At 38.9% G+C, this 22,948-nt stretch overlaps 1 protein-coding gene across 6 annotated transcripts in view; it reads left to right on the forward strand.

Annotated features, from left to right (window-relative positions):
• LOC110175582 (diacylglycerol kinase zeta-like) overlaps positions 1 to 22,948 on the forward strand; it is a 194,649-nt gene that overhangs the window by 85,128 nt on the left and 86,573 nt on the right. For all 6 annotated transcript variants that reach the window (XM_055164293.1, XM_055164304.1, XM_020941780.2 and 3 more), the window contains one exon: positions 311 to 390. In XM_055164293.1, coding sequence (XP_055020268.1) covers positions 311 to 390 — 80 coding nt within the window. The remainder of the gene's footprint in view (positions 1 to 310; positions 391 to 22,948) is intronic.

Consider the following 22,948-nt stretch of genomic DNA (forward strand, 5'->3'; position numbering starts at 1 on the left):
CCCTATCACAAATCTAACTTCAATTTTAACTCTGGTCAGAAAAATTAGTTACAGACTTCCCAACATTGTTCAACTACTATCTATGTGAACTTCTCACTGTTCCTCACTTCTCCTGTTATATTGTTATATTCTGCTTGGACAGTGTCTGTAGCCTGTGAAGCCTCTTAATGACTGCATATACTGTCTACCCCTCTTCTTCTCTCCTCTCTGTACGTACTTTCTAATGGTGTTCCGCTTCCCCACTCTCCCCATATTACGGCATATCAAAAGGCAGTCCGATAATTGCCCCGCTCCTGTGCTCTCCCTGCAGCCATCCCCCTGGGACTGATCGTGGTGCCGGGTGACAGCGACTTGGAGACGTGCCGAGAACACATCCAGCGCCTGCAGGAGGTAAGGAGGGTGACGGCAGTGTGACAGGGAGGGCATCTGGGGTGACGGATTAAGTCATGCCAGTTGACAAGTGTTAATTTCTTGACTAAAATGTTTTGTCATAGTTTTTGGCAGTGTCATGATTTTGTTGGCTAAAACTAAACTAGATCAAGAAGTTATAATGACTAAAACTTTCACTAAAACGATAATCACTTTTGTCAACTAAAATGATGACTAAAAGTGCAGATATATTAACAAAATATGAAACATGCGTAAATAATGAAAGGAAGAAGTTCAGTCCCAAAGCTCCAGTCAAGACCATGAGGCAGTATAATAAAACAGAAACACTAGTGTCTTTAGAAGTGGACTTGCATCTCCACAAATCTGACTCTTAGTTGACCTGGATGAGGACCTCCTCCTGCTTGTCTCCATGGAAACAGTCCTTTGACTATAATCTTCCACAGTATACACAGTCATAAAACATGGTGTTATCTCTATGGAGCATGTTACAGAATATGGCTTTAACTTTCTATTTCCATGGAATCATGCAGGTGACATGCCACCTTCAGAAAATGACATACTGTACTTTTAAAAAGAAAAATCTTTTCTCTGGCTGACTAAGGCTGCGTTCAGACTGCAGCCTGAAGTGACCCAAATCTGATTTTTTGGCTTCTATGTTCCTGTATCTGATCTTTTAATGACAGTCTGAACCACACAGATCCAATTTTTTCAAATGTGACCCAGAACACTTGGATATGTGCTCCTGAAACCGATACATATCTGATCTTTTGACATGCGACTTCATTCGACCTACGCATTATCAACAAGCCACAAACGTCACTATTCTGCGCTGAAGTAGGCGAAAATTGTTCATGAACTCCGTGTCACTGAAGTGAAGCACATCTCCACTCACCACTCTTAGCTACGTCTCCACATCCACACGTTCCTTTCAACGTATGTCGCTGCCGCTGCCCCACAAAACACCACGGCCAAAAACCTCGTCCTTCTCCATCTCAATCTCCTCCTTAAAACAAGTTGTTCATGTTCTGGCTCCGGTACGAGAGGAACTTTAAAATCTCCAGGTGCTCAATGCTGCGTCCATGTTTGGACAACTTCCGTAAACACAGAGCACGCCCGCTGTGGTTGACGTCGTCGTGTCTCCAGTGCAAATGCGGGACACTTTCGGGCTGTTTAACGTTCACACAGAGGATCACATACAAGTCACATTTAATTGAAAATGTGAACGACCTCGCAAAAACATCGGATTTCACAAAAAAATCGTAATTGAGCGTTAAGCCCTGAACGTAGCCTAAAACTATGTTGGATTTAGTTGACAAAATGAGCATGAAAATGTAAATTTGACAACTTTAACACTTCACACTATATCAAAACTTGACCAAACTTGGAACCAAACCATAACCAGGACTATAATGGGACTAAACTGGATTCAAACCAGATCCAAACCTTGACAAGTGTGAATGCATTCTCCACTTAGCTTTGATATTTCACATTTGTACCTCTCAGATTAAAATTTGACAACATAAATACTAGCAGAGGGTGCAAGGATCTGTTTGCACATTGAGTTTTGAAGCAGTTTCAGCTAAAAACAAAATCTGCTAATGATGAAGTTACCATCTGATGACACCAGACGGACTGGAGAGACAAACTAAATATGCAGGTTTACCCAAAGAGAAAGAAACATAAGTCCAGGTAAGTTTCTAAAGAGGAAACACTGTTATAACCTGATTAAATGGTTTATTGTTTCTGAAGAGGAAACACCATTCTGACTTGATTAAACGGTTTATAAAGTGCACATTAGTGAGCATTGGCGTTTAGTTTGTGTAACGCTGGTGCACTCCCTCCTTCAGGATGTCTGCAGCTCGGCTCTGGCTCGACAGGTGGGTGGACAGTGTGGTCAGTGGTATAAAGAAAAAAAAAGATCTTGCTTAAAGGCACGTGGGAAACTAGAAACTCCAGATACTTTATTACATTCATCATCTAATTCCAATTAACTTCATTCTTATATTTTTTTATTTGTCCCTAACCTTATGCATTCTGAGCATCCTAGTTTTGCCGTGACGATAAAGCTAACAACTAACATGCTAACGTCTACTTCCTGATATGTAACTCTATTGCATTCCCAAAATTTCCATTACACATTACATTTTTATATCTCACATTTAATGATCCTAGGTTTGTTTCCATATATTTAAGTCAAAAGTGCATTATTTGCATTTTATATTAATTTTGTTTAGAAATTAGCACCAGAGACTTCACATTTCAACATTCTTGCCTATGTTCTTGGCCTCTCCTCGCGTAATTAGCCGTAGGTCATGACCTTCACACCAGCGCTGCATTTCAAGCTGTCCAAACAAGCCAACACGTAAATTATACAGACCAGTACTGCAATAGAAGACTCCGCTCAAATTCCAACTTTACAATAGAACTTGATGTTCAATTTTCTGATGCAGAACTGTGTTTTTGAAAGAAACATCTAAATTGAAAATCTATAAATGTTGAACCTTTGAATTTTTGTTAGGGATTGGATCCATAAATTTGCCATGTTTAACTTTTTTAATGGTCTTGCTTATAGGGAAGATGTTAAATTTTGTGAACTTGTTCTGTTTTTTCTGTTTTTAAGTTTGCAGTGGTCCAAAGTGATCAGTCACTTACCTTATGTGTTCTGAGCCTCCTAATTCTTCACCGCAATGAGTTTGAAAGCACTTTTCAGAAATCTCAGATCAGACCAGAGCTGAGTTTTCCTGTCACAGTAAAGCTAACAACAACTAGCACGCTAACAGTGCACTGCCTGATTCTTGGACAGTTAAACACTTTATATAGCAGACTTATTTTGACAGCAAGAGCTGCTTCTACAATAGATCTGTACTGGGGTAAGAGCAGTAGTGTGCAGTGACGCAGACCTGGGGTGAATATCAATAGTCAAGAACAATCTAATAACGCCACGTTTTATGCAAACTACATTGTAAATGAATATATTTATTTTTACTCACATTAATTGCATTCATTCTGAGCCACTCTGGAGTCAAATAAGAGAGACCTAGACCTACTTATAGTTAATAGTTAATAGTTAATTAATATTTGGATATTGGACTGTAGCTGACACCCTTTGTTTGTTTCTACTCCTCCATCTTATTTATGCAGCTGAGCCTTCAGGACACTTCCTATCTATGTCATTATTATAATGCATCTGAAACAATATGAATGACATGACAGCTCGACACATCTGTAACATGTGTACACAACATGTACAACATGAAGATCATGAAGAGAAACTAACAACAACAGTGCACTGGTCACACAGGTGCACTTATAACACAGCCTGATACAGTGTCACAAATGTCCCCTGAAACACATCCCTGCGTTAGAACAGCACTCACACTCACCTCTCACAGATACAAAACTGCGCCTTTCCTGAAGAGGCATCCTGTATTTCCCTGAAGTGGGGCAGGTCCAGAACACACACATGTTCCTCCACACGTGTGTAATAGTGCTGTTATTCTACTCACACTGTCGCTCCTTCATAAACACACAGATGAGACGGGCTCCTCACCGGCCGCTCTCACTCCTCTGCTCCATCTGGATCCTCCATTTCACACAAACTCAACCTGAAACTCGCTCACTGTTTGATTAAATGATGGCCTGAGTTGTTTTTAGTCACTTGTGTTGAAAGTTCGTGCTGCTGTTGTCGTCTCCTGTCGCACATGCGCACTCACGTGGAGTCACTGCACATCTCCAGTTCCCAAGGATGAAGATGTGGGCTTTTTCAGCGCTGTTTGAGCCGGCTGTGGTCTACAGTGCGCATGCGCAAACCTCTAAAACAACTGGCTGGCTTGTGTCTTGTAAGAGCAAATGTAGAAAGCCGTGCTCTCCACTTGTGCCTCCAGGCCTCCGTAGAAAGTCAAAACAACACAAGTTAATGAGGCGTTCGGAACAGCGGATGTTGCAGTTTGTGCAGTGACCAGAAGAGTGTAGTAAAGGACACCACCACTACAACCATGTCTCAAACTGACAGAAGTGAAGGGAAATATGTGGATATAATTCGAAAACTATTTAATTTAACTTTTCACATGCAATGATTTTAGATTCTATAGGCAAGGCAACCACTGCTTGCCTTGATTAATGTTAAGACATATTTTAATTGAAATACATGTTAAAAAATGTACAGGACCAGCCAATATTTCACATTTCACCTTCTCCTTTTTACATAACTCAGTGAGTGCAGTAGTTTAATCATACAGTCATTTCCATATAAAGACTGGATTCAGATTGTTGCTGTGTTTGAGTGCAGGAGCAGGTGACAGGTGCGTCAGTCCCTGTGGGCACTGTAAGTGGGTCTAGTCATGCTCAGCTTCCTCATCCTCCTCTCCATCATCTCAACTACTCCAACTAGTCTCAAATAAATGGGGACAATGCCACTGTCAGGAGGTTTAAAGATGCGGCGGATATTGTCAGGGGTCGGCTCCTGTCACCCAGTCTGGATTCAAGTTCACTTCAGCTTTATGTCAAAATCATTGTGCATTTTAAAATAGAGGAGACACAAATAGAAGACAATATATTTGGAGCAATTGGCTCTGTGGACAACAGTAGTGGGCCAGTTATAGTCCGAGGGACAGTCTGTGCCAGCGTTAACGTTCTAATGATATTTCTGAGTTTTTTTGCACTTAATACTGATGCTGTTTTTTATTAAAATGTTCAATCTAACCCTAACAACTAAATTAAATTTGTAGGGTTTGTGTACCATTTGTTCTTTTGAATTTCAATTAAGAACGAAAAACAATTTTAGTTAAGTTTTAGTGTCAAACAAAAACGGATACATGAACATATTTCGACCTCAAATTTCCAATATTTAGTTTAAAGTTTTTTTCACACAGCACCAATCAAAAATAGTCCCATATGCCTATTTTATTCTCTGGTTTATATGAAGTTCTGCTGCTCAGCGTTGTGTGTGAATTCAGTGTCACTGAACAAAGGAGAGTTTATCACTGCCTCCTGTTTCTCATCTTGGAGTTCAGCAATGACTTTCTGAAGAGACGTGTTTGTCCACAAAATAAATCCTTCTAGCAACAGAACTTCCAGGGCAAATATACCAGAGAGAATAAAATATCAACATAAAAATAGGCACCAAGACTGTTTTTTGATTGGTATTATTTGAAATAAATTTAAATTAAATATTAGAAATAGAGGTTGAAATCTGTTTTTTGTTTTTGTTTTGTTTTGTTTTGTTTCACTCTAAAACAGAAAAATTTAATAACAGACTGTTTCCCATTTTATTGATTTTTGTTCTTAACTGAAATTCAAAAGAACAAATGGTACCCAGACCTTGTAGCAAACATGACCAAATTATTTTTAGGTGTAGATTATTTCAGTCTGTTGTGTTGTTTAAATATTTATTATGCTGGAAATTTGCATTGGCAACAACACACAAAGACGTAACCTTCTAAAAACAAGTGTTGAATTTTTCCCGGCGCTTGTAAAGTGTGCTATTGATAAATGATAGACGATGAGGAATGATGATCCATGCAAGAGATATCAGAGCCCGATTTCAAGTTGTTCACGATCTGCTTGTCACCATGGAGATCTTATTGCTATGCCTGGAATGTTCCAGTGTGGTACTTATCTATCTTGCATTTATTCATTTATGACACTAAAGTTCAAGATATCAGACCAAACGGCTCACTTCTACCTAAAGTTGTCTCTTTATAGATCAGAGTTAATGTAGACGTAACACTTTTTGTACGTGGACATACAAAAGAAAACATGATTGGTTGAGCGTCAGATCCACTGACCCACAGGTTGGCGGTGTCTTTCCAGCTCCCACAGATGAATGCTGCCAATGTGTCCTTGGTCCAAGACATTTAACCCATCTCGCCCCCAGAGTCTGTGTACACTGGTGTATGAATGTGTGAATGGTTCCTTGTGTGCATGTGTGTGTGGCTCAGAGCTCTTTGTAAAGATTTATAGCTTTATAAGTGAGACCCTGACCTGTAACTTGACCTTGTTACGCCTGCCGTCTTTACTGAGAAGTTAAATGCTATACTGCGGAACATTTCAGGCACAGCAATAACATCCCCGTGATATAACATGAGCAGGTTGTGGACCCTTCACCAGAAAGTTCCACTGTGCGTTTGTAACTTAACAGTAAATGAATATGGTAATAGAGTGGAGATAACATGGTATCTGGATGATACTTCTGACTTGAGTTTTAATGAATTTTTAAATGATAGTTGAAATTCTCAGTAGGACCCACTGAGCGAGCACAGCTGGGAAGAAATGGAGAAATCTCTAAAGTGAGCTGGGCTTGGGCCGTAGATTCACATGTGGGTTTTTAGACGATAATGACTCACTCAGGACTCAAACTCTGTACTGCCTGGTTAGAGTTAGGATTAACCAGATGTGCCCTGTATCCATGTCTATTTACCATGCCACTATCATACTTACATTTTTTGTTGCTGTTATTTTAAAGTGCCCATCTGATGTAAAATAAGTCTTTTCACATTGTATCTTCTGCACATAAACAAGCACAGTTTGGGTTTTAGAACATCCATTACACAATAGTTCTGAAATCTTACTGATTTCTTGGAGACAGTCACAGACCAGGAACTATGAAAGGCCGACTACTGCTCCTCCCCCCGTCAGTCCTGAGAAAGCACAGGCTCCGCCCTCCAAACGTGACGTAGGTGACGAGTGAGCCGCCCTTCCTCCGCCCATCTCAGGCAGGGAGGGGGAGACAGGCGTGCACCCTGATAGTAAGAGGAATAAACTTTTATTGATCATGGAGATACAGCGCGTTCAGCCGCATGTGTTGGACCCGGAATCGGACGAGGACTTTGAGGAGCACGAAGCTCAAGCACCACGTCCACATCAGCTGAACATTACTGATTGGTAAAGTTTTAATAAACACTAGTAGATCAACTTATTATATCGTGTTCACTGCAGTGTAGAACAATGATCTTATGCTGTTGCTTTTGTTTAGGTGTTCATGTGGGAATTGTCAGACGATGGGGGGTGGAGGTGGTGGAGCGGGGGAGGGGGGCGGGTGAGAAGCACTTTCTGCTATGTCAAACGCGTCATTATTGTAGCAGCTTTAGTTCATTGTCACGTGGGAGGGTTGCAGAAATATACTGTAATTTGTTAAAGAAAACGCAGAATCGATCTAAAAACCACTTCGGCGACAAATACAAGACCCAGACGTCACTCTTAGAAGGTAGAAAGCTCATGATTTTGCATGAGATGGGCCCTTTAATTCTATTATCAGGATATTATTATTATTATTTATTTTTCAGACTCAAATATTATTTGGTCCATAGTTTAAAACAAAAAGTGGAAACAAAAAACATACAAATCACTCAAATTATTGTAGTTTATTACTGTGCTGTCTGTTAAAGTCACTGCATCTGACTTCTTTTTTTTAAAACATTATAAACAGAACTGGTTTATTTTAAAGATTTTGTAGTGGTCCAAAGTTGGAGTGTCAAAAGTATCAAAAATCCAATACTAATCAATACTACAACTAGTACCAAAATTAGATTCTCGTTTAAGCAGATAACTTAAAAAAAACACATAGACCTAGTTTTTCTGAAGTTTCATCTTGAGTTTTGTCTGAACTTCAGTAAAACCACATGGCATAATAAACAGAAATTACAATATTGTCTAAAAAAGAGCTTTTAAAAAGATTATTTGGGTGTCAAAATCAGTATTGGGTCTAGTCACAACACTAGTCCAGAGTTATTCCTCACTTACTGTATTTTTCAGACTATAAATCACACCGGATTATAAGGGCGCAATATCAATCATGTTGAATTCTCTCGTCTATTTTAATACATAAGGTGCACAGGATTATAAGGAGCATTAAGTGAAACAAATGGACAAAAGTTGAGACTGATCCTTAGTCCAGGTGTCCATGATCCATTGGCCGATCGTGGCTTAATTCGCCCGGCGTTGCCTTCCTGTCTTGGTGAATGTGGATTATGAATGTGAATGTGGGCGGATAACTTTAGTTTTTATCATTAGTTTTTTTTTTTTTTTTTTTCTACAACACCATCAAATCTTAAAAGCACATGGCTAATTTGCGTAAACTATAAGCACTGACAAAACAGCTCACTCCTTGTGCACCGATGCCGTCAGTTTCTGTTGGACTAACTCCGGTGCAGCTTTGTAGTTTACCAGAGTCGTACTAAAACATTTTGACAGATGTTTCAGCACCATGTACCACATAAAATCGCTTCAAGGTCAGTAACCACGACCAAAATTAATACACAAGGTGCATCGTATTATAAGGCCCACTGTTGTTTTTTGAGAAATTTTAATGTGCCTTATAGGCCGATACCAAAATGCCTAAAGCATCCTAATTATTCACTTTTCATGAGTTTATAAGCTTTTATTTATAAGGTTTTCACAATTTTCAAAGACCAGAGCACTATAAAGCTAACAACTAGCATGTTAACAGTCCACTTTCTGATTCTCGGACAATAAAACCCTTCATAATTAGATCTCACAGTACACAGTGGTCTTATTTTGACCTCAGGTGCTGCTTATATTATAATATCTGTACTGGGGCAAGACCCATTTAGCACAAAGTTAATCCAGGGCCTAGTGAAGTGCTGTTGTGTCTTTAAAAAGTCTTACAACTCAAAGTTTTTATTCCGTCCCAGCGCTATTGAATCTTATGTGGTCAGTATCCGATTCGCCTTAAGTACTGTTCTGACATACTTAATCTAAACCATTTGAGAGACAGCTGTTGTGAGGTCACCCATGTGAACAGCTGCAGGGTCCACACACCCTAGTTTCCCTCCCATAAAATGATAGTGGGAATTCTTCATCCCAACAAGACCCACCTGAATCGGAAGTTCAAACAGCCGCCCAATGGAGAAGTTGTTATTTTAGGTCACTTTGAACGTGCTCAAGTACATTTCAAGTTTGTTAAAGTTTCTCACGTAGTTTAAGTTCCACTGTGTACTTTTCTGATGAAGGTCTGCCACTTGCTTGTCTCCATGGATACGTGTTTTTTTTTGGCCTGGAATGTTTCACAGTATATTATATGGTATTAAACTTGTCTATCTTGTGTTATTCATTTACAGCTGTTTGTTTTGCTAAAAAGACATGGGTTCTTACTAGAGCCCGACCGATATATCGGTTGGCCGGTATTATCGGCCGATATTGGCACCTTGCTGATAGGGGCCGATATTTCGCGTGGGCATGTTATACGTGGTTAAAAATCTTAGACTCTCTACATTATGTTCATTTAATCCAATTTACAGACAGATAAATGTCCTAATATGTGGCTCCGCATCAGTATTTATCTGTGGAGTCATTTGTCTGTGTGTGTGTCCGTACTGTCCCTGAACACACCACAGAGTCTTTTGTTTACACCTGCAGACATAGATCCAAACATTGAGATTATATTCTTTTTACGGACAATCGGTTTGAGTCTGAATTAAAAGGACATTTATTAGTTCAGATTTGTGATGTGAGGAGGAGCCTGTGTGAGCGGTGAGTGTTGGAAATATGTCGACTTTGAGGCTAGTTTTTGTCATTTGTTATGGGTTAGCTGCTGTAGCTCCCGCACATAAACAGACTGTTTTCTATTGGTCTATTGTAAAGTGACTGTATTGTCTGTATATTTGTTACTGGACCTGCTCTGATATGTAAATGAGCTGTGAATAAACGTGTGAATTATGACATTTGCGCATATAATTAATTACCGCGGCGCGCAGCATTTACGGCTAAAGGCTAATAGCGCTACTTTCTTTACTAGTTATGGGTCGGTCGCGAACGAAATGGCTCTTAGAGCGAACGACTGGAGCCTGATCCTTATTAGGAGCCGTGTTTTCTCTTTCTCTCACTTTTTTTCTCTTCACGCCGCATGCAGACTCGTGATAGTTTGACAGGGGCAGCGGCTGAAAACGAAACTTTGAGAAATTTGCGTGTACATAGGATAAAATAATAATAATATTTTTTTTAAAATGAGCATATTTGGCTGTAGTTTAGCATAAAATAAATAAGTCCCGGTTTAGTCCTTTTTCAGTCCTGGTTTAGACCTGGTTCAGTCCTGATTCAGTCCTGCTTTAGTCCTGCTTGCAACAAAACAATCTGAAGAGCCACTTGGGAGCCAAAAGAACCAGCAGCTTTTAGTGAGCCGAGCCAAAAGAGCCGGTTCTCTAAAAAGAACTGGAATACTCATCACTAGTGTGTAGAATGTGATGCAAAAATGCCATTAAGCCAACCTACTGTCTGTAAATATGATGTAAAGAGGCAGAATAACAATAAATGTTGCCTAAATAAACCCAATTTAAAATCCACCAGAGCCAAACCTAAGTTTTTTAAACAATTCAACATTTACAGTGAATTTTTACATCACTAAATATATCGGCGATTATATCGGCTATCGGCATCTCCAACTTCCATTATATCGGTTTCATATCAGCCACAGCTAAATCCATATTGGTCGGGCTCTAGTTCTTACTGTGAGTGTGGTCGCCTCTCCACAGATATGACCTGTAACTTTTATCTCTTCATGGAAATGGAACAGTTTAATGCCATACTGTGGAACATTCCATTTTAAGGCAGGGGTCATCAAACTAAGGCCCGCAGGCTGACTGTGGCCCACCACGCCCCTTTGACGCCCCCCAGCCCCTCTGCCATCCACAAATTAAACTGACCCTATGAGGCAGTCCTCAAAAATGTCATGGCCTATTTTTTTTTAAATTACTTTTTGGTAAATAATAACATGTCTGCATCTTGTATTGTGTTGATCTTTTCAATTAAGATATTATATTTATATGAAGTATTTATATTTAAATAATTATATGACATATTTACATCTGCCGCTGAATATTCATCACCTGACAAACTCAAGATCAAACGGTGACAGTCAAATCCACACGCAGAGTACAGTAGTGCAGAGTACAGTAGTGCAGAGTACAGTAGTGCAGAGTACAGTAGTGCAGAGTACTGTAGTGACAGTAGTGCAGAGTACAGTAGTCAGTAGTGCAGTACAGTAGTACAGTAGTAAAGAGTACAGTAGTAAAGAGTACAGTAGTAAAGAGTACAGTAGTGCAGAGTACTGTAGTGCAGAGTACTGTAGTGCAGAGTACTGTAGTGCAGAGTACAGTAGTACAGAGTACTGTAGTGCAGTTAAGGACAGCAAAATGTCCCGTGTTAAAGTAGGAAAAGTTGACAGAGTGCAGAGTTTTCAAAGAACAGTGAACGACCGATTATTTTTGTGTTGAGGAGCATTCAGTTTGTCTGATATGTAAAGACAGAATATAATCTACGTCGTCAGGGTCATACAGTTCTGTTATACGGCTGACTCGACCCTGGCCCCCATCACAGTCAGGAGCGATAATGTGGCCCCCAGAGCTAAAGAGTTTTGGTGACCCCTGTCATAAGGACATTTTTTTTTAAATCTTTAAAGAGCATTTTTTCCTCATGTATTTGAGCAAAATGTTTCTTGCTCCAGTGCAGATACATTATATAAGCATCTCTGCATCTAATTATAAAGTGTTCTATTGTCTTATAACCAGGAAGTGTGTAATAGCATGCTAGTTGTTCGTTTTACCATAACAGCAAACTCAGCTCCGGTCTCTGAGAGTTGTGGAAAGCACTTATAAACTCATTGAAGTGAATAATTAGGATGCTCAGATGTTCTGTTTATAATATTTTATCTATTTATTATTGACAAACCCAAAGAGGTCAGACTTCAGTCAACCAAACACCACCCACACACACATCCACACACACATCACACACACACACACACACACACACATACACACACACATACACACACACACACACATCCACACACATCCACACACACATCCACATACACATCACACACACATCCACACACACATCCACACACACACACACACACACACACACACACACACACACACACACACACACACACACACACACACACACACACACACACATCACACACACACATCCACACATCCACACACACATCCACACACACACACACACACACATCCACACACACATCCACATACACATACACATCCACACACACATCACACACACACACACACACACACACACACACACACACGTACACTACATACATACACTACATACATATCCATCAGGAAAGATTCAGTCATAATCATAATAATAATAAATGATGATGATGATAATAATAAAACGAAAAGGTATAAGCAACTCAAACAAAAGGCTGAGCAAAGGTATAAGCAACTCAAACAAAAGGCTCAAAACATATTAAATAAAAAACACAAGAAATAAACAATAATGATGAATATTTTTACTGTATCCCTAACACCAGTGAGCAAATATTCCATTTTCTTTTATGCTCCAGTAATTTGTTATTCTCCATGGCAGTTAGTTACAGTTAGACTGTACTGGATGTGAATTAAATTTTTAAAGTATTCTACACATACATTTGATTTTGTTGGAGCCTTAAAAATAAAATCTTTCCTGCCAAAATAATTGAATTCAGAAAAGGTGTGAACTTCTCTCAAAAATGCACAACATGTTGTTTCTTGGGGAAATTTCAAAATAAATTCCCAATGACTGAACCCAAGATCGAACAGAAACCCAAAACATAAGGACAAAAATAAAAGAGGTGAAACAGGTCTTCCTCTTCCTCCTCACAGAACCTGCAGTATGTGTAAATGCTCAGATGGTTTTCACATTTTCGAGATTGTAAAACGGGTCCAGTGCCTTTTAGTGTAACTAATAATATGACTGTACACACTATAATAAGTCATTAGCTCCATGTTTTGTTTGTTTCTAGCTAATGTTGCTAACATATGCAAACAGGGTTACGTAAAAGCGCGCTCGGAGCACTTGTGTACGCCCACACATCAACACGGCGGACGCTCGCTGGTGTAAAATGTGAGCTCCTAACCTTACACAACACAGCCTGCAGATTCAAACCCTCCACTGTAAAACAACACAGTATTAATATCACTGTTCAAACGACGGCAAATAAGATTCTTGTGTTTACAGATCTTCAGTATTGCCTCACTTGAACTATTTAGGTATATTAGTGTAGATGGAGATAATGTGACGTAAAAAGAAACATGATAAAGCAGATCTGTTTGTAATCATTTGTACACTTATTCTGTTCATTTTAAATGGGTTGCAGTTAGGGATGGTCATTCGATTAAATGTTCTTAATTGATCGTTGGGAGAATTAACGATCGGTTATCGATTAATCATTAACTTTACGGTACATAAACCATAACCACTCTAGAGCCACATCAGCCCGTTTGACATTATAATGTGTTTAATGCAGCTTTGCACAAGTCTCACAGAAACGAAACTTTAAACCACATGGCTCATTTGCATAAATTAAGCAAAGAAAAAAAAAACAGCTCTTGTGCGCTAATGCGGCACGACTCAGTGGAATACAGGTTAGTGTGACCATATTTGTGTTTGTCAAAATCAGGACACCGTACGGGAGATGGGAGGTGGGGCCTCGTCATCGACATTGAGCGACTCTCACCTGGCAAACCTTTTTCCCACTGGACACCGAAACATATGTGCTGCTTTATACACTGTGCACATGGACTCACACTTGTCCAGAACGCAACGGAAAGCGTGGAATTTTTTGTACAAGTCATTGTTAAATACACATTTGTGCTTCAGCACGTTGCAGACTGACCGACTGTTTGTGTCTGCTCACTCCTTCTGAGTGCAGAGAGCACAGCAACCTACATTCGGTTTGTTGATGAAAATGAACGTAATCGATGAAATTCTTAATGATCAATTGTCGATTAATCGACTTATCATGCCCATCCCTAGTTGCAGAGGTCCAGCGTCATTCCTCACTTACCTTATGCATTTGGAACATCCTAATTATTCACTGTGATGAGATTATAAGCACTTTTCACAGCTTTCAGACACAACTGCGGAGTGTGCTGTGCTGGTAAAGCGAACAACAGTTCGCATGCTAAGGCACACTTCCTGATTATCATTAAAACTGGATGCAGACTGTACACATTGGACTTATTTTGAGACTGAAATGTCATTTTGTTTCATACATTTTAACTGCATTATGCCTGCACTGCAAAAAAAAAAAAAAAAAAAACTATATCTAGTCTTCGTTAAAATGATTTGATTTCAGAATGTTAAAATGAATTTCAGTAGCTGTGTACCGTATGTCTTGTAACCACTGAAATATTCTACATCACATAAACAATTAAACGTAACCTTGTCCAAACTACTCAGCAGACTAATATTCATTATTAATAGAAATGGAAAAATGACTTCAGTGGCCCTGGCCTCTGTATGAATAAACCGATAAAAAAAAACAGCTATGTTTTAATGGTGCTATGCCTGATTTATTTTTTTTTTCCAAAAACGTGAAAAACAGAATTTGTTCAGTTTGCAGTGGCCAAGGTTATTCCCCCATCTAACCTAACTTTCAGAGATCAGTGCAGAATTTTGCTGTGACGGAGGAAACTAACTCCAACTAGCATGTTAACTGCGCATTTGATTCCCAGGCAATAAAATGCATTCTAATTAGACAGTACACAGCAGACTTATTTTGACCTTAAGAGCTGCTTATACAATATATCTGCTCTGGGACATGGCACATTTTTTCTCAAATACATGAAAAAAAGCGTATACAGGATCTCTCATTTTTCATTTAGTTTTGTGCACTTTGACTGGATTTATTACATTTATTTTTTCTAAACTGACAGTGCACATTAATGAACATCTGTCATTACAGTGTAAATATGCCAGACTATAGCAAAAATATTAAGTTCCCTCTCCCTAGGCAATACAAAATACAAACCAGTGACACAGAGATATAAGAGCAGATAGTAAAAGGCCAGACTAATATTATGACCACATTGCAAAACATTTGATATCTCGCCTCGCTTAAATTGACTTCAGTTCAGAACATTATTATGGATTTGAGTAGCTGTTCTCTTGAATCTCTTGAAACCACTGAAATATTCTACATCACATAAGCAATTAAATGTAACCTTGTCAAAACTACTCCACAGACTAATATTCATTATTAATGGAAAAGGAAAAATGGCTACAGTGGCCCTGACCACGATCTGATTAAAGCTGATAAAAGACAGCCACATTATAAGCGGCTTTTGTCTCGTATTGCAGGTCGACCCATGAACCCTCATTTTTTGGTTGGAGGTCCATCACCTGCTTGTTTCTATGGAGATGTCATTGCTTTGCCTAGAATGTTCCACAGTGTGACATTAAACAGCTCTACCTGATATTTATTCAATTTTAGGTGGTTTTAGAGCTCAAAAATACCTACCAATATAGACATTCTGAGTGTGAGTGGGGTTGCCTCTCCACAGATCTGACCTGTAACTTGGTCTGGTTTGGTCCCCATGAAGACAGAAAGTTTAATAGCACACTGAAACATTCCAGACCCTCCACCAGAAAAGTGACACAATGCACTTTAAATGATCCAAAGCTCAGGTGTTCTGGTTTCCCACATGTCTGCTTGGTGTTGCATGCTGCATGAACTGTGTGTGTGTGTGTGTGTCGAGATCTTGTACTGCTGGACCGGTGATGTAATAAGTTTGTATAATTTGAAATTTAACTGTCTACGTAATAGGGGTGTTTAAAAAAAAAAAAAAACGCTATATTGTGATACTGAATTCGGTGATCCAGTATCATTATCACGAGCTGTTGTATCAATATATCGAGTATTTTTTGGTGTTTTTTTTTTTTTTTTTTTTTTTGTGACTGCACTACAATTTTGTTGCTTATTTAGTGAAAGAATGTTCATACAATACATTTTCACTGTTTTGTTGATTAAAATACACGTGTTTCATATTAACTTTACACAAGTCGTGGTTTAACAAAGAAATATTTAGTGCTGTCAAGCAATTTAAAAAATTGAGAGATGAATTAATTATGATCTGCAATTAATTAATCTAATTCATCTCTTTTTAATCTCACCTAAAAATTGCTGAGAAAAGCTTCAACTTCAACTCAAAGTATTTTCATTTAAATTCATTATTACATTGTTGTGGCAGATCAAAAAACTGATATAGAACAAAAAAAAAAGTGAGTTTCTAGTCATTTGTTGTTTAACAAACTTTTTTAACAGATGCAGTCATTTACATTCCACAGCATCATGATTATTATTACTGTTACTAATCTGCATAAATAAACTCATCTTTACAACATATAAACCATCTCCACTCTAGAACCACATCAGCCCGTTTGACATTAGAATGTGTTTAATGCAGCTTTGCTCAGAGAAACGAAACTTAAAACAGCATGGCTCATTTGCATAAACTAAGCGGAGGAAAAAAAAAAAAAAACACTCTTGTGTGCTGATGCGGTTCAGCTTCTGTGGGACTAAAGGACACGACTCAGTGGAATATGAATGTTCTTTCTGTGACAGAGAGATGTTCATGGTGAAGTTGAGTCTGTTCTGTGTGTGTCTCGATGTTTTCAAAGATCATACATGTGCAGGTTTATCGCAGATGCGGGCGAGAACGTGAATGAAAATTACAATTCTTTGCGGGAGTGATGTGTTTTTGTCCCAACAACACATAAAAACAGATTTTATAATAAGGCAACTCACATACAGAAACAGTAAAGTTAGAGATTAAAAATGAGATTAATGCAAATAAAAAACATAACAAGCTAAATATGACTGTAATTAATTAATCACAATTAACTCGATAATTTGACACCCCTAGAAATATTGTACATAGCATCACAGAGTATCGCATGTATTGCTATATCATGTATCGTAAGGCGTGTATTGTATCAAATCATCAGGGACCGTGTGATTCCCAACTCTAATGACTGTCTACCAAGTTCTTTAACGCACCATTTTTGTATTGTCCTTTTCTTATCCACAAAATCTCTATCAACTGCTGTGTTAAACAAAGCAGAAATAGCTATTGCCACCTCCTCCTCTGGTGTATTGAAGGCAGCTGGGACTTTCTCATATCCACTCAGCCGTAACCCCTCACCCTGTGCTTTTGGAGCTGCTATAAGGACCACTTCACCGTCCACATCACCTGCACATATGGTGAATATGAATAGGTCAGTGAATGCACCGCGGGCTAGCTACGGTCACTGGAGTCAAACTCATTTCCGCAATAGAAGAAAGTTTAAGAGGATCATGTGAAGGGCCATACAAGTCAATTATCGGGGCTGGAAATGGCAGTTTTCCTCAATACTGAAAATGACTCATTCAGTAATTAAACTTGAAGTGAATGTACCAGATTTGTCCTGTTTTTGCAATTTTAACAGTCTGATCTTGTAGTGTTAGAATTCGTTCGCTCGACGGTAGGCGTATTTTCCGCACTGTTAGGCGCTCTGGATTATAAGACGCACTGTCATTAAATTGTCTATTTTCGAACTTTTTTTCACAAATAAACCGCGTGGGACTTTTAAGGAAACACAACAGTGTGATGGGTGAGGGAGGGTGCTGTCTGGGACCGCTGGATTGTTGGCGTGTTCACAGTGACTCAGTTCAGTTGTGTCTAGAAGTGGCACATTGCACTCGCTTTTTTGGTTCGTTCCTCCATTCCGTTCCTCATCGGCATGGAGTGATGAGTGTGTCTGTGGGTGTTTTTCGCTGTCACCGTCTGCTCCGTGTGCGGGTGTTGCGGCTTTGAAGTTTACTGAAGTTGTGCTGGGACACCCGAGTGGATTCGTGTATAGGGCGCTCTGGATTGTGGGGTGCGTGGTCGTTTTTTGATGGGGTTGGAGGCTTAAGAGTGCGTCTAATAACCCAGAAAATATGGTACTTACTTTAAATTTAACCAATTGCTGCTATTTGGTCGTGATGTATGTAATGCACCACTAACGGGACTAACTGGTATATTAAACTTTTCCCAAATCCCATAGGAAGAAGGACAAAAACGTCTTTCCCCTTGATAAAATTCACCAAACATTCTCTTTGTTCTCGTTTTAAATCCTTGATCTCGGAAATCATTGCCAACACAGAATATATGACTCTTCGCTCACACATCCGGGGTTCTTGCAAGTGTATTTCAATTCTTGACCTCGCTAGAGAGAAATGAAATTGAGCGAAGGCACTAGGTGACGCCAGCCTGGCTACAATTTTACAGTACAAGCTAGTAATTTCAAGTTAGCGGCACCCTCAACTCATTTCTAACCTCCCTTACTTAGTCTGATAATCCTGTCTTCAAAAATAAAATTATCTTCTTCTAAAACAAAAAAAAGGGTGAAGGATATGCTTAAGTAGTTAGTGTTTAAAATGAGTCATAGAAGTTCATAATTCAACCTTCTACAACTCAAATCTCATCACAAAACAGAAAAAGAACCAAACATTTCACACAAGAAAATGTACCTGCACTAGATTGACCCCCCAAAATTACTGTTCTGTCTTATATTAACAATAAATCAATATAGTATTTATCTCCTTCTCCAGGCCAAAGAAGAGTCAAGCCAGCTCACAGGAATAACCCATGTGTTTCTGTTTTTAGAGCAATAGTCTTGATCACAATCCATGTATCATTCGTTCATTCATTTTTCAATATAAAACCAAAAATAAGAAAACGTAAAAACTGCTATTTTCTTCATTATTTGTTTCCAAAACCAAAATGAAAAAAAAACTCATAATTTGTATTTCATTTTTCGATTTTGTGTTTAAATCAATATTGGAAAAAATGGATAACGACCATTTCCCGTTTCCATGACTTAAACTGCGATGCCGAACTTTTGCGCCGCATACAGACTGAACCAGAACTAAACCAGGACTGAACCAGAACTAAAACAGGACTAAAACAGGACTAAACCACCTCTAAACCAGAATTGAACCAGGACTAAACCAGGTCTCAGTTCTGGTCTCAATTCCAGTCTGGTCCTGGACTCAGTCCTGGTCTGGTCCCAGTCTGGTCCCGGTTTCCTGATCGCCCGATAGTCTACGCAGGTGTACGTCTGGGCCAGTCCCGACACTCCTGGTTCATTCCTGGTTTAGGACTGAGACCAGTTTAAACCTGGTTTAGAGCTGGTTTAGACCTGTTTTAGTGCTGGTTCAGTCCTGGTTCAGGCCGGCATCACAATTTAAGTCACAGAAATGGGAAATGTTCGTTATCCAAAATCAAAAAATGAAAAAACTAATCATTATCTGTTTTTTTGTTTTTGGTTTTGGAGACATATAAAGAAGAAAACGGTTGTTTTTTTTCTTATTTTTTATTTTATATTGAAAAAGGAATGAATGATTGATACACGGATTTATCACGCTTACGTCATCAACTTCCGGTGTAGTTCCCGACACTGACTGTGATCAAACCCACTGAAGTAAATGTGATCAGTGGTAAAATGAAGACTGCAGACGTATGTGCTGTTTGGAATCATCTGGAATTTGTCACCTCATCTCTTCTAATCACATGTACCAGTGCACTCGGAGTTGTGTGTCAGTGGGGAAATGATGAAAACTGAGGTGTGGTTGTAAATAGGGATGGGCATTCGATAAAATTTTCTTAATCGATCATCGGGAGAATTAATGATCGATTATCAATTAGTCATTAACATTTTTATATTAAAATTTATCATCATTATTATTACTATCTGCATTACTAATCTGCATAAATAAACTCAGCTTTATGATATATATAAACCATAACGACTCTAGAGCCACATCAGCCCGTTTGACATTAGAATGTGTTTAATGCAGATTTGTGCAAGTAGAAACAAAACTTAAAACTGCATGGCTCATAAACTAAGAAAAGGAAAGAAAAAAAACAACTCTTGTGCGCTGATGCAACATGACTCAGTGGAATACATGTTAGTGTGACCATGTTTGCGTTTGTCAAAACCAGGACACTGTATGGGGGGAGGGTGGTGGGGCCTCGTCATCGACATTGAGCGACTCTCACCTGGTAAAACTTTTTCCCACTGGACACCGACACATATGTGCTGCTTTGTACACTGTGCACATGGTCTCACACTTGTCTCGACCGCAACGGAAAGTGTGGAATTTCTTGCACAAGGCATCGTTAAATACGCATTTGCGCTTTGGCATGTTGCAGACTGACCGACTGTTTGTGTCTCGCTGAGTACAGAGAGCTACATGTACAGACCCCTGTTTGGTCACACTACACACAGCAACCTACATTCAGTTTGTGGATGAAAATGAACGTAATCGATGAAATTCTTAATGATCAATTATCGATTAATTGACTAAGCATGCCCATCCCTAGTTGTAAATGTTGATTAACCGAACATAACGGAACTCTACAATGACATGGAGGTGAAGAAAACTGGGACATTTTCTTATTTTTCCTAGATTTTGTCAGACTTACTACTGTGACCAGAACCCACCGGAAGTTGTCATCGCATCTTTCCAAATGTCTTCGTGCTTTGTGATTTAAGCGTGAATAGAGCCTATAGAAACATCCATAATAATGAAAAAAAACATGCTTTGGGCTAAAAACATACTATGGCTTTAATAATTTATTTTGAATTGAATTGACCCACATCATCAAACTAGTTTAGATCATCCACTTTTTTAACAATCAAACTTGTACTGTAATCTTCATATTTTATTTAGCATGTTTTCTTAATTATGCGCAGCCCTAGTTCTGTTTACAAAAACCTACCGACTTTCCTTTAGCCACTTTAGAAAGTTCCACCAAAACATGGATCACTGCTGAAAGCTGCGGCCAGCTCAAATCACACTGCAAACTCATAACACACAGCACGGTCAAATGAGTAAGTCAGCTTTACGTTTTTTTTTTATATTTTTCTCTCTATTGATGCCTGATCTGAGGCCCCTGACAGCGCGCTATGGGGCCCGGTCAGTTTACCCACACACACACAAGGGGGCCCGCGCCGCTCTGATCTACTCCCTCGCCGCAGCTCCCACACATAATTAGACATAGGAATAAAAGCAAACGAAACCGAAAGAAAGAGGAAAAAAAAGTTTGGCTCGCTAGACCAAATACGAGGGGATGTGAAAGCTACACGACAGCTAGCAAGTGTAAGAGACGTGACACGGGATCAGGCCTGTATCTGAAGATTTCCTCTAATTAGGAAGTTCTTATTGTGCGTCAAACCATGGCAAGATAATAGGCAGGTTTTTGCAGATTTAGTGGATTGTGTGAAGTCTGTTTTCTTGTCTGATACAATACAATACAAAGGAGATACGAGTACAGTAGCAGCTCTGTGAAGTCACAATAAGCAGGGAAAAATAATTATGAGTTTAATTAGGTTTGTAGATGGATGATTAATTATTAACAAAAGGTTTTGAGCTTTGCAGAGGCATTTTTTTCCAGAGATGAGCTTTTTAGCGTTTTATCATGGTATAAAGGGACTGTGTCAGAATTTTCAGCCATGAATCAAAAATTGTTTTTGAACAGTTAGTTAAAAAACAATTAGTATTTTAACTAATTGTTAGCTCCGCCCACTTAGTCAGTGATAGTGAAACTGTTAGGGATAGTCACAGGCAGTAGCTTCCATATGGTTCCCCAGCTACATTTGTAATTGCTGTTTGGTTTTTTTTACGGACTATAAACGCCCCGGATTATAAGGCGCAATATCAATGATGTTGAATTCTCTCCTCTATTTTCATACATAAGGCGCATTAAGCAAAACAAAACAGATAAGTCAAACTTTATTCCACTCATTCACAATAACTCAGCCTAGGCTAGAGTTTGGATCGGCCAAATTTTTTTATCCCAGCCCGGCCCGCATCGGACAGAGCAGTGATCGAAACCGACCAGAGCCGACTGGCATTAATATGTTTGTGTCTGAACCAGACACAATTAAAATCACACTATTTTCACAGACCTAATGACACATGCAGGATATTGTTTGTGTTCCTCTAACAGACACAGAGACACAAAATACAAACTCAGGACAGAGCAAAAATAATGAGAAGACTTTATTACTCTCCTCATCCACATTATCCATAGAAATTGTTCCTGGCAAATAATGACCTCAGTCCACAAAACAACTTGAAGTGTTAAAAATAAAAAGGCGAGTATTTCCTCATGTGTGTTTGTTTACATCCAGACAGCGCACGGATCGAGGTGAAGCTGCAGATTAGTGACAGTGACTCTACTTCCTGTGGACTTTATCTCCAATCGTTTATGCTTTAAAAATCCTGTATCTGAAGTTTTGCTCCACATTTACAAATAATAACACAGTTTTGACTTGTATCTAAACTAGAAGTACAGAGTCTGATCTTTGAACACTTAAAGCAGACATGTCAGACTCTGGCCTGGGGGCCAAATTTGGCCCACAATATAATTATATTTGGCCCGCGAGATCATATCAAATCCGTATTAGAGCTGCCTGCAGGCTACAGATAGACCATAGAGTCATTATTTATTTAAAATTGTGTTATTATTTTACTTGTTTTGGATTCAATGTTTAAGCAAAACTATTATTAAACATTTATTTTAATAAGAAAAGGTTTAACATTACTAGGGCTGGGCAAAAATTAAAAAAAATTTAATCGCGATTAATCGCATGAGATCGAACAATTAATCGCATGTTATACGCAAAACCAATTAATTAATTAAAAAGTAGAGTATAGCAACTTTTATTGGAAATGTAAATGAAAGAGCCAAACATTTGTTGTGCAAACAGCATT

Source organism: Boleophthalmus pectinirostris, unplaced genomic scaffold, assembly GCF_026225935.1.
Source record: "Boleophthalmus pectinirostris isolate CB_2022bp ecotype Guang Dong unplaced genomic scaffold, ASM2622593v1 HiC_scaffold_11, whole genome shotgun sequence".
NCBI classification, from domain to species: domain Eukaryota; kingdom Metazoa; phylum Chordata; class Actinopteri; order Gobiiformes; family Gobiidae; genus Boleophthalmus; species Boleophthalmus pectinirostris.